Source organism: Lygodium microphyllum, chromosome 17, assembly GCF_053477565.2.
Source record: "Lygodium microphyllum isolate KBCC chromosome 17, Lygodium_microphyllum_v1.1.10, whole genome shotgun sequence".
NCBI classification, from domain to species: domain Eukaryota; kingdom Viridiplantae; phylum Streptophyta; class Polypodiopsida; order Schizaeales; family Lygodiaceae; genus Lygodium; species Lygodium microphyllum.
The window spans coordinates 41,382,907-41,396,209 of record NC_141151.1 but is presented as its reverse complement, the minus strand read 5'-3'; the positions used below and the strand labels follow the sequence as shown (position 1 = coordinate 41,396,209).

At 42.0% G+C, this 13,303-nt stretch overlaps 1 protein-coding gene across 1 annotated transcript; it reads right to left on the bottom strand.

Moving 5' to 3' along the window:
- Nucleotides 1-400: 400 nt before the first annotated feature.
- Nucleotides 401-2,722, bottom strand: LOC148021826 (uncharacterized). Its single transcript, XM_087697345.1, has 3 exons — nucleotides 2,207-2,722; nucleotides 1,414-1,558; nucleotides 401-1,256 (listed from the first exon to the last, which is right to left on the bottom strand). Exons 1-3 carry the CDS (start codon nucleotides 2,720-2,722, stop codon nucleotides 631-633), a joined length of 1,287 nt encoding a protein of 428 aa, XP_087553471.1. The 3' UTR covers nucleotides 401-630.
- Nucleotides 2,723-13,303: the final 10,581 nt, after the last annotated feature.

The window sequence follows — 13,303 nt, the reverse complement described above, 5'->3', positions numbered from 1 at the left end:
CATGTGAGGAACATGTGTACAAGGATGTGGACACTAGGTCAAGTACAAGAGGGTTACACTAACGCATGTGGGCACGGATGCACCTACTTACTAGGGTTTCAGCTAAGGACTGTGGCATACACTATGCTAAATGCAAGTGAGTGTGTGTGAGGTATGGAAGGGTGCAGTGATATGTATGTGTATACACAGCTAAGTACAAAGGGTATGCACTCTAGATGCACTGATACACGTGCACAATGGTGTACACAAGGAGTGTGCATGCTAATCAACTAATGTTCTTGAATAATCCAGTAAAGCCTAGTAAGCCTATCCACAATACAATTGGTGTGGAAGGAGGTATCTTGAATAATCCAGTAAAGCCTAGTAAGCCTATCCACAATACAATTGGTGTGGAAGGAGGTATGCAAAGTAATGGCATCATACATAAAACTTCACCGTTCTTTGAGTAGATGCTTCAAGTGTCTACACAGAGTTAAGGGCTTTACAAAGACATCTATATGCCCCATATACCCACCCTCTGTACATGAGCAAGAAGACACCCTCTGTACATGAGCAAGAAGGCATATTGCTCCACCTGAACGTCACCTTATGCCAAGTCTCATGGGTGATGTTACAAAATGGTGTGGCCGGTCAAGGTGGTGTCCCAAAATCAGTAAACAAACTGTCAGGGTTCGTGTAAGCACTCAATGAATCAGGAATGTCATCCATGGCTTCTAATTCACCATATCCAAAAGCACTACATGAGTCCAGGCCTTCAAGCAGTCGAGAATCGAATGCTCCTGTGAAAGACAAAGCCTCCCAAGCATCTAGAGAACTACCATCTCTGCCTTGTTCAGAGCAAACTCGATATAAATCACAGGCTTGGTCTGCTACTGCGGCTGCATTATCTGGAGGTAAGGTGTTACTCTCAGCTTCATCAGCTTCAACCTCCTTTCTTGCGCGCTTGCGCGCTGCTCTCTGGGGCTTGGATGTGCTAAGCTTTATTAACGTGTAGCCTTTACATTTGTCATAGAATTCTCCTTTGACAATGCAATATTCAACCATAGTAAAGGTGTCCTCCATGCTGATTCCAGAACTGGTCCTTTTCTTCCCCTGCAGTTTCGTATATCTGAAATACTTCTTGCTTGCCTCAGCACCCACGCTTGCCTGCCTGCCTTGTTGCTTCCAGTGATACTCCTCCTTCGTAGTTAGCTCTCTTTTCTGCTCCTTGTTGCCCTTGTAGAGACATCGAGCGATGAGAAAGCAGCACCCGTCCACTGCATTCAGAATCCATGGAAATGCTAGCACTTCAGCTTGAATGTATTCACAGCTCATCTGCACTACAGTATGCTCTGATCTTGTTTGCATGGCATAAACATACTGTCTAGTAGGAAAAGCTTACGCTCAGTGCAGTGTTCAACAGCCTCTGTTTACCTTGGTACTGCTGAAGCACCTCCCATGGATGTTTGGTGTAAAAATCTTCCATTACATTGATGCCCTTGGGTGTCATTCCGAACGCTGCAAGATCAATCAGTGCCTTGATGAGGGACTCCTCTGAAGGTTCACATCGATAAAAGCCCTGCTTATCATCAAAAAGTGCAGGGTATGTAAGAGTCAAGGCGTGCATCGATCATCTATTACTCCTCGCTGCTATGGCACAACAACTTCAACACAGTTAACTTCTATAGATCTGGGACCTTTTTCCACCTAATCCCGTGCCAGACAATGATGTTTAATCTATCAGAGAAGAATCTGTCATGTATCATCTTCTTCCAAAAAAAAAAACGGCCTGTCCTGGATGTCTTTAGAGTGTCAGGGTTGAGACTCAAGAGCTGTATAGCAGCACAGTAGCGTGGAAAAGGATGAGGGATGTTTTCTAGTTAGTTAAGCTCTGGTGCAAAGAGGATTTGCCAACTCCCAAGACCATCAAGCAGCAAGAATTAGATAAATCCTCACCCGGATAACAGAGCATAAGTTCATGGCTGTACGAGGGTAAGGCTAGGATGAAATTGAGAGATCAAGTGCAGCACTCGATCAACAGTATTCGACAGGAAACATGAGAGGAAGAAATGCGAGAAGATCAAAGAGGTCTACCTTTATGTACAGGAGGAAATTGTAACACAATCGAAGGGCCCGGTCAAGCATGACCTATAAGGAGAAATGCACAGAGGTGTAGCCTTACATACAGTAAGACATTGCAACAGGCTCACAAAGCTCCAGTTTATACCTCATCAGAAGTGCTGAGCTGAGGCGGTGGCGCTGGTGCCTGCAAGATATTGCGAAGGGCGAGGCGCTTCTGGTATTCTTGGCAGTGCGTCCATCCACAGTAGGGATGAGCATGGAAGGCCTCGTTGCGTTCATTGACATCGACGAAGACATGCCGCGTGCATTCGGGGCGGAGCTTGCAGATCTGGTCGGGCACAAGGCTGCGGTAGAAGGCTGCGAGCCATTCAAGGTAATGGCGGCGGGAGCACCAGGTATGGCCGGGGTAGGCGGGCTTCGAGCACGAGGACAAGGAGCAGAGGCCCTCAGACTGGCGCCGTGAGAACTCTTCGAGGAGCTGTGTTTGCTGGGCCAGTGTGCGGGGGCTTGCTGATGTATTGCTGATGAGATGGTACCGTTGGGCCATGATCAGGATGTGGTGGAGCTCCCCACAGGCAACCCGGTTCCGGGCGGAGATGGGCTTGTCGCAGCCGCGGAGCTCACATGCAGCTCCCATGGTGAGGCCCTGATGCTGCAGCATCCTTCGCTTCTCTGGGCTTTGCCTGACTCAGTCAAGAGAGGAGAAGCAAGCTTGATCTCTGAGTGAGAGAGAGAGAGAGAGAGGCTGTGTGATCAGGAATGGGGACTCGGGAGTATGGCCCGTGGGTTTGGAGGGGTGTTTATGGGTCGGATTGTGAGTGATTGTGACGGCGGACTCCGCATCAGGAAGAGAATAAAAGAAAGAGTCGCCCTACCAGCACTCCCATGGCATTTTCTCCTTTTCATTGAAAAGCAAGAGAGAAGGAGTTGTAAACTTCCAGGGCATCTTTCGTCCGTAAGAACTGCTGACGATGATGGAGCTCCACAAGAGTGTGAAATAGAGATATAGATAGAGAAAGACAAGAGGATGAGAGGGAAGACATTATGTATCTGATGCCTCAATAGCTCTCTTGTCAACACCATCATATTGCCTTAACACTTATTAACACATAATGAATGAGTGTGCATATCTATAGTCACAAATAATGAGAGTAAGATGGACGGGTAGCCATTTCGGAAAAAAAAAAGTGTCCGTCACCAATGATGTGTCATGTTTTTATGGGCCGCGAAATTCTCGGATGCTGGACACTTTTGGGCAGGGGATCTCCCTCGTCCTAAAAATCGTCCATGCCCAACAAACTAGACGACAAATTATATGCACTAAATCCCTCCTTTTATGTAAAGTTTCCAGCAATTTAGTGTGTAAACGTAATATAGGACGGATTGCATGTTGCACCAACCGTCCGGGGTAGTGTGTACATAAAGGCCAATGTGTCTTCAAGGAAATCAAAACAATATAAAAATATAAAAGTATATGTGAGGTACCCTGACCCAATGCCCATCAACTCTCGCAGTCTGCAAACTTCTCAAAAAATAGACTCTTAGTGGCAATGTCTGTATGGTTTTCATCCATATGCACTTTAACCAGCCCAATGCACTTGTCCTCAAACACCTAACAAATGGCATTGTAAGCCTATGCAAGGTTGGATACTACATCAAGTGTGGAAGGAAAGACAACAAACACAAGGTCGGTCACTACTCCAAGTGCAGAAGTGAAGGTGGCAAGTGTAACAAGCTCAAAAGAAATTAAAACTCAAGGCACAATAGGAAGCAAGAGATCAAGGAGAGCACTACCAAGAGTTATGTAAGAAAAAGAAAGCTACAAATTGTAAAAACTAAAATTATTTTGAAGCACCAATTACTCTGGACATTGTGGAAGCATTAAATGTAAACATCTTGTATCTCTAAATAATTATTGTAAAATTTTTCTGTGCATTATGCTCTCTTCATGCAACTTGTAAATAAAAACAGCACATGTATAAAAGCGACATAACCAATGGCAAGCATGCAAAATAACTTGACAATGGGATCAAAAAAGTGAAATTGGATGTGGGCACCCAAAGTTAAATGGACTGCCCTATTGTAAAATGTGTTCGCTCATATTTAAAGTAGTAAAATTAATCAAAGGAGCATTCCAGTGTTGTGCAAATTGAATGAAGCTTATCTTTTTCTAGTATCCACTTCTCTGTTGAGCTTTTGCGCATATCACAGCTTACAAAAATAAGTCATGTGTACTTTAAAGTATTTGAGACCTATAGGCAGCCCTCTCTACATGCTTTATGTTTATTTCTCATCCATCTATTCTCTTTTCTTATCACGACTTGAACTTAGAGAGAGAGAGAGAGAGAGAGAGAGAGAGAGAGAGAGAGAGAGAGAGAGAGAGAGAGAGAGAGAGAGAGAGAGAGAGAAACAAGCAAAGTAGTCAACTCCCACTGCATGTACACACTCATGGGTACAAGAGATGTGGAGCTCACTAATACATTGCATGAGATCAGCGAAGCTTGGAAGCTCATTGATGCTTCAAGACTATAACTACTCGATGAGATCTCACACTTTGTCTACTTCTCTTTGTCATGGCTTGATAGCTTCACTAGACCATAGATTCCATGGTTGGATAGGTACGAGGGATAAGTATGGTTAGGAAACTCATAGTGTGAGAGGCTATGAGTAACAAAGGATCAAGAGTGTGTGGAGCAATACACATACATCCATTTGGGTACAACACACTTGTAGTCACAAGCTATTTTTTCGTTTTGTTATTGAGACCCAATAATAGGGCATTGATCTATTAATCATCCTTGATGTCCACAAGACAAATACATTGTACACTAACAAGATGGGGTTTCTCGCTAGGATATAAGCATTAGTGGAAACCTTGGGTGATAGTGTAGAAAGAATAAAAACTCAGGCAACTAATTCATGGTTTATTGTTGAGTGGAATAAATTAATTGCTAGGATAACTTAATCTTTACATTAGGAAATTTCTCTTTTACCTCTTTTAAAAAATCCCTAAAAATAGCTTTTACTACTTGTCTGACACTCATGGGATGCATGCATGTTGACAGACTTGACAATCAAGTTTTTTTTTTGTGTATGTGTCGAAGTGAAAAATCAATGAATTCTCTATTTTCTTTGAGTATTTTTTGAAATTTTATTGAATTTTGCACCACGGATTCATGAAAAACAAAGGACAAGCTACCTGGTCACAACTACTTGGTTAAAACCTAGACTAGGTGTTGTGCTACACGAGCTTAACATATGGGGACATTGGGCACACCCTTATTCCTTCAAGAGCTGTGACACATGAGAATCAATGACCACCTCTCACATAGCCTCTCACACACAAATGCAAGCGTTCATTTGTAATGAGTAGTATGGCCTTCCTTCAAGAAATGAAGAATGTGTTTTGTACAATCCATGATCCAAGTGAGTACTCCGTTGACTCTCAACCCCTTATGACCTCCTCATGCAAAAGAGAAGCATGGACACAGCAAGAGAGAGTGCTTGGTGAGTAGAGCTTCATCCTTCACTCTCAATCTCACTTACTCTCTCACAATGAAAATAGGAAGGCAAGTGCACAAAGTTTGCACACACATGAATAGCTTGTTCTATTCATTCTCATCCTTTTATACATGATTTCTAGTGTTATGGTTTCCCCATCACTCTTGGGAATCCATGCCGCTTTAGGGGCTCAAGACCGATCATCTCTCATTGCATACTTTTCCGATGGTGAGAACGAACTAGAATCTTTGTGGTTTTGCCACAGGAGCCTATGTTATCATTACAACTTGCACGGGATCAAGGCCGCCTTGTGGATTTAAATGACTAATCAATACAATTATTACAACCTCTTGGCAATTGGAATATGCAAGTGCTTCATGCACATTATGTTGTGGTGAATAATCTAAAGGTTAACCCAAAAAATTAGGCTCCTTCTTGTGCTTGCTTACACATTGTATTCTACGGACTTCTTGTAGTTAACATTATCCCCCTCCTAGATAAGTGCTAGTCCCATGGCACTCTCTATCTTAGGTGGCATGCTTTAGCTTGCATCAAAGATGTAGATGCCACGGACCACCATGTGTTATCCTTGGTAGAGTTCTTTAGATTGTTGATGGGGTAGAAGCTTCCAATTGTAAGGTAAGCTTTTGTTGCAATGGTTGTTAACATACACGGATCTAGAGCTATGCTAGCTATGGCGGACGGAGGTTATAAACATAAAACATGATTGAGATAGAGAATTATAACTCAAGTGAATTAGGTTCCAAGATAGATTAACTTGGACTCATAAACACAATCTTGAGTGACTCAACTTGATAGTACCATTACATTGAAATGAGTGTCAAGTACATGCTTATATAGCTTTTTGTGTAGTACCACTTTTCCTCTCTGTGCTTATGGGATTTTAGACATTTTTTCCTAGAGCATACATCATTTTCTCTCTCTCATACAAAGTCACTTATGGGGAGCCTCTTTTAGGCATACATCCAGCCTCTACGAGTGTACATGCAAGCATCATTTGCTATTCTCAACACCCCCCCTCAAATGATGAGTCTCTATCCTTGCTGGCTTTTGGCCCCCCCTGCATGTAAACATGGCCCAGGAGACTAGCTTTGGCAACCTAGTCAAGTTAAGGCTTAAAACTTTACATCATGGTAGGGTTTCTACAAAATCCACTTTGGGAAACAAGATTCACTAAGGGAGATCCATTATGGAAAATTCTTTGTTTGTTAGCAGCGGAAATTTCTTTATCTTCTTCTTTGTTTGTTTGTTAGCAGCGGAAATTTCTTTATCTTCTTCTTGCTTCTTTGGCAACCTCTTGGTTTTCATGCCCTCGTCCCTTTTGTTGATGCATGGTACTTTTCTTTTAGTCTTCTTAACATTGTCGTTTTGTTTCATGCTTTTGTGGTTGCTTTGCTTGACAAGCTCTTTTTTGACATACATGTCATAGATTTTGGGATACATGATCTGTTGGATTTATTTGGCTTGGGCTCATGGCTCATCATTACATTCGTATTGATTGTTTGAGCGTGGTGTAAAGAACTCATTTTGAATGTGGGAAGGTCTTACCGCGAGTATACTCGGGCAGTGTCTAATCCCTTTTTACAAGTGCTTTGACAAATATTGAGAAAGGCACACAATGCTAGTGTCTAAAGACACTCGATGGCAAAATGGTTAATCACTTGGATGTCAAGAATGAAATACAAAACATTGTGATATGAACGAGATTTACAACTTCAAGTGTGAAAGAGAAGGTGTGAAAGGACTTTAAGACTAGGGCTTAACCTTAGTATTAGCCTAAAGGTGAGTATCGAGAGAGAGAGAGAGAGAGAGAGAGAGAGAGAGAGTATGGCTACAAAATGGGTACATTCCTTTCCTGTGCCCTCGTATCTTCATAGCCAATTCTGGTCGATCATCACATCAACCATTCTCATGGAGCTCGATGCAAAGCTTCTATCCCCTCTCATTTTCTCCGCAAGCTCCGTTTGGTTGATCATTCTCAGCCATCAATTAGCACAACAGGCAGTCGCTATAGGAGAAGTTTGCGCTGTGTGGCAGTCATCGGAGGATCTAGAAGAGATGTAGAGAAGCTGATAGCCAAAACTCAGCATCGTCGACCTAGCTCCTAAATCTCATCTACTTGTGAGGTACTCGAGATGTTCATCTTGCCTCTATGATGCTTTGCTCTATCTAGGAAGACATCCTTTTGTGCTAACTGCAGCTTTGACAAAGCATTGGAGTTCATCATGTGTTTTGAATACTTTTCTCTATTGGGGATAAAAGCCCCTTGTGCTGGCTAGAGCTTTTGTAAAGCGTTGGACTAGCCCTTTGGTTTTTATGCCCTATAGTTCAGCAGGACGTTGAGTTTGCTTTTCTGAGAATGGCATGGTCCTAGATCTTAGCAAACGCATCCTTGACGGCCGCCTTTAGCCTTCTTTGAAGTTGGCACTGTAGTTCCTCTCTAGCTTTCTTTGAAGTATAGCTATGACAAAGGGAAATCATCTACCTTAAGGTAATAGATACATCCTTCAGCCAAGCTAAGTTACCCTTAAGCCCTTAACAAATGCAAATCCTTCAGCCAAGCTAAGTTACCCTTAAGCCCTTAACAAATGCAAATCCTTCAACCAAGCTAAGTTACCCTTAAGACCTTCCACTTCCCTACGAGAGAGAGAGAGAGAGAGAGAGAGAGAGAGAGAGAGAGAGAGAGAGAGAGAGAGAGAGAGAGAGAGAGAGAGAGAGAGAGAGAGAGAGAGAGAGAGAGAGGAGGTTGCTTCTCCACCCTCTTTCTCTCTTCTTTCAAATGATAGCTTGAGAAAAAATTAGGCCTAAGGTGGATTTTAAGTGAAGAGAAGGATGAGAAAGATATGAGATGAAGAGTAAGCCTAAGGTATGGATATGGCAAAGGGCCTTAAGGTAGGTTCAACTCCTACTATCCATTCATAATAAAACATGGCTAAAGAAGGATTCTACTCTAATGAAGCTAGTCATAGCTCACCATAACTCTGATACCATGTTAACAGACACAGATCTAGAGCTATGCTAGCTATGGTGGACGGAGGTTATAAACATAAAACATGATTGAGATAGAGAATTATAACTCAAGTGAATTAGGTTCCAAGATAGATTAACTTGGACTCATAAACACAATCTTGAGTGACTCAACCTGATAGTACCATTACATTGAAACGAGTGTCAAGTACATGATTATATAGCTTTTTGGGTAGTATCACTTTTCCTCTCTGTGCTTATGGGATTTTAGACATCTTGTCCTAGAGCATACATCATTGTCTCTCTCTCATACAAAGCCACTTATGGGCAGCCTCTTTTAGGCATACATGTAGCCTATACCGGCGTACATGCAAGCATCATTTGCTATTCTCAACAATGGTGGTAGGTGTCTTGGTTTACTGAAGTTGGTGGCTATTCTTTGGGATTCTTTTGGTGGGTTTCGATAATGATTATTCTCTTGGTAAGTTCTCATGGTGAGTCAAAGGTTGAAAATATTTGGATGGAAGGTCTTGAAGAACAACTAATTGCACATTGATCCTTGGACTCCTCAGTACCTGCAATTGAAAAACGTTTTGTGTAATATCTCTATGGGGGATAGTGCTAGTCTTCTTGTCGTGCACAAAACAGATTTTGTCGATTTGGGAGACAAGTCAAACCCCAAGTAAACTTGAAGTGTTGTCTCGATATTGCATGAGTGCAGGTGAATACTTAGATACTACTTAGTTAGAAGAGAGCCATGTTGGCTCCTTGTAGTAGCAGTGTTGTTGATTAAGAGAAGGGAAAAAGTGTTATGGCTAACTAAAATTACACTTGAAGGAGACCATTATTTATTGAATAAGATGTATCATAGTAGAATGGCATGAGAATAAGAGTCTCCATTAATGTAGTTGCTTCCAATGAGATTGAAGAGATTGGTCTCTTCTTCCAACGCTTTTTTACCTTGCTTTGTTAGGGGCATTGATGTGGTACAAAGAAGGAAATGTGTGAGTGACCTAGGGTGGTAGGTCTAACCATAGGCAAGGCATGCTTCTGAGGTATGTTGTGCCCTTGATGTGCCTTGAGTGAGTATTGGGGGAATAAACAAAAGGACTAGGGGATTAGGGATGGAGCTGATTGACCAAGGTCATCGGGATATACCTAATTTGAGAACCCCTAGCTACAGTGCAATGATTGTGCATGCATTTGTTTATTTTTATTTTTTTTCTTTTTTTTTTGAAAAATACAACAATGTTATACAATGGGGCTTTCAATCGTACAAAAGGGATAGCGGATTTTTTAGAACTCCAAAAGTTGAGAACGATTACTTCTTGAGAAAGTAGATTTGTTTGATCTTCAAGCCTTGATTTAAAGCTGTGAAGAACCTATGGTTGATGAAGAGTTAGAAGTTTGAGAGATGGTTGAAATTCTTGGATGGACGTTGCTCTTCATGCTAGAATGGTAGACAGCTTGAGGTAGTAGCAGGTGAGATTTGTTCGATGAAATTGGATCCTTAGTATCCACCTTCTTCTTGTGTTCCCTTAAACTTTGTTGAGAATCCTATATGTCCAAGTCTTTAGTCATTTAGGTCTTCCATAACTCATTGACTATGCTACTTCTTTGTCGCTACTTTAAGCATATTACTCGCCACCTATTTGTCTACATTCACTTGATAAAATTTTTAAAATTGTTGTTTACATCACTTACCCATGTCAAGATTGTGGGAGAGAAGGAAGGAGTCTCACTTGTAGCTTTCTTGCTTGCACAATGGGGGAATACGCACAAAGGTGGAGGCTGAAAACAATTTTCCTCTCTTAGTTGTGTAAGTCAAAAGAACTCTCATACAAAGAAATAGAAGAACCCTATATATGGGTCTCAAACCAAACTCAAATAACTAAGGTGGCATACTAACTGAGCCACGAACTAGAGTAGATAAGGATAGCTGTCATCTAGCTATTATTCATGGGCAGTGTACCAACCGCATCTGCACAACTGACAAGTTGGTGACATAAATACACAACGATCACCCTGGCATATCACGAGTGGAGCTCGATATCTCAACACTCCCCCTCGAGCTCAATCCCAATTCCTGCACACCAAGCAGGTCTCTGAACTTGCGCAGCTTCTCTACGCCCAATGCCTTCGTGAATATGTCAGCTACCTGATCCTCTGTGCTGACATAAACTAGATCAATAAGACCTAGTAAAACCCTCTCCCGCACATAGTGATAATGCACCTCAATGTGCTTTGTTCTAGCATGATAGACTGGGTTATTTGCCAAGTGTATACTACTCATGTTGTCACAATAAATGACAACTGACCCATCTGTAGGCTGATGCATATCATAAAGTAGCTTATGCAACCAAGCTACCTCACATGCAGCCATTGCTGCACTCTTGTACTCAGCCTCTATGCTCGACAAGGCAACTGTAGGCTGTTTCTTGCTGCTCCAAGTGATTGCAGCACTCCCAAAAGAGAACACATATCCACTGGTAGATCGTCTATCAAAAATGCTACCAGCCCAATCAGCATCAGTGTATCCATGCAACTGTATCTGAACCCCAGTCTCATAAAATAGTCCATACTGCAATGTGGACTTCACATACCCGAGTATGCATCTAGCCGCATCCAAATGCAGTTTCCTTGGAGCCTGCATAAACTGACTTACCAATCCAATAACATAGCTCAAATCTGGCCTGGTAATAGTCATATAAATCAAACTTCCTACTATGCGTCTGTACATAGTAGGGTCTTCCAGAAGCTCACCTGCATCTGCGCTCAGCTTCACATTCTGGTCCAAAGGAAATGAAATAGGCTTACAGCCTGTCATCCCATATTTGGACAGCATGTCCAATCCATACTGCCTCTGCAAGAGCTGTATCCCACTTGGTGATCTAATCACCTCAATGCCCAAGAAATAACGCAGCTCTCCCAAATCCTTCATCTCAAACTTCTGCTTCAATAGCATTTTCACATGAAGGATATCTTCATCACTGTCACCTATCATAATCAAATCATCAACATAAATGACAAGTAGCATAATACCTTTCTCTGTTTTTCTCACATAAAGTGAGAATTCTGCCTTGGAAATCTGAAAGCCAATAGTGACAAGATACTGTCCTATCTTGCCAGACCATGCTCTAGGTACTTGCTTCAAGCCATACAAGGCTTTCTTCAACCTGCAAACAAACTCAGGATGAACCGCATGCACATAACCTGGTGGCTGCTCCATATAGACCTCTTCTTGCAAGTCACCATGCAAGAAGGCATTCTTTACATCCATCTGATGTAAAGACCATTCCTTTGATGCAGCCATAGCAATGACTACTCTTACTGTTGCCATCCTTGTAACCGGACTAAACGTTTCTTCATAGTAAATGCCATATGTTTGTGCATACCCCTTGACTACTAATATTGCCTTGTATCTGTTCACAGAACCATCTGCATTGTGCTTCACCTTATAAACCCACTTACAACCAATTGCATTCTTACCTTTAGGCAAAGGTACCAATTCCCATGTAGCATTTGCTTCCAAGGCATCCATTTCTTCATCCATGGCTTTCTCCCATTTTTCTTTTCCCATGGCTTGCTCAAAAGAAGTGGGTTCTGGTTCCTATATCACTTTGACCATATATGCATAGTGAATGGCTGTAAATCCATCATATTTCAGCCTATCCACAGGATACCTAACTCTGGTAGACCTGCGCAAAGTAGGTTCACTCCCAGGTACTCTCAAAACATCCCTGGTCTTCCTTAATCCAGGTGTAACAATAGAAGGAATACCCAACTCATCATCCATGCTCTGCTCTGAGCCACTGGATTCACCATCCACATAAGAGTGACCTGCATTCACATCAAACATGGGCTGATCTACCTTCTCTTTTCCTTTTCGTGATACCTGTATACCACTATCTACATTGCTTTGAGAAGATTCTCCTGATCTCAATCTTCCTGTCCATGGCGAAGAATGTGAACCACTGCTAGAAGACGTTCCAGGTCCACTAATATTTTGTGACTGCTGCTGTGAATTCTGTGCAGCATTACCATTTTGTGCATCTACATCATCAATCACATTTACTGGTTTATACCAGCTATTCATCTCATAAAAAATAACATCTCTGCTCACTGTAAACTTACGAGTAGAAGGGTTATAGCATCTATACCCTTTCTGCTGTAGAGAGTAACGAATAAAGATGCACTTCTCAGCTTTTGGATCCAACTTGGATCTCAACTCATCTGGCACATGAACATAGGCAATGCAACCAAAAATCTTCAAATGAGAAATATCTGGTTTCCTACCAGTATACCTCTCCTCTGGAGTCATCCCATGTATTGCTGCAGTGGGAGTCCTGTTCATTATGTAGACTGCTGTAGCAACTGCCTCAGCCCAATAAAAATCTGGCAGGTCTTTTTCATTGAGCATGGCATGAGATACCTCTCCAGTATGCCTGTTTTTCCTTTCTGCAATTCCATTTTGTTGTGGGGTATGACTGCATGAATATTGCTGCTTTATGCCATGCTCCTATAGGAACCTTGCAAACTCATTTGAGAGGTACTCTCCCCCTCCATCTGACCTTAGGCATTTTATTTGCAGGCCTGTTTCTTTTTCAACCATAGCTTTAAGAGTTTTGAAATGCCCAAAAACTTCACTTTTCTTTTTCATAAAATACACCCAAACTTTTCTGCTATAGTCATCAATAAAAGTGACAAAATAATGACAGCCTCCAAGAGATGCAGCTTTAGTAGTCCACACATC

Excerpts from the sequence above, each read along its gene's own strand:
- LOC148021826 (XM_087697345.1), bottom strand. The coding sequence starts at position 2,722 with ATGCTGCAGCATCAGGGCCTCACCATGGGAGCTGCATGTGAGCTCCGC. Across the intron at positions 1,559-2,206 it reads AGCTCAGCACTTCTGATGAG|GGCTTTTATCGATGTGAACC; the intron begins GTATAAACTGGA and ends GATGATAAGCAG. Across the intron at positions 1,257-1,413 it reads GGTGCTTCAGCAGTACCAAG|TGGACGGGTGCTGCTTTCTC; the intron begins GTAAACAGAGGC and ends TTCTGAATGCAG.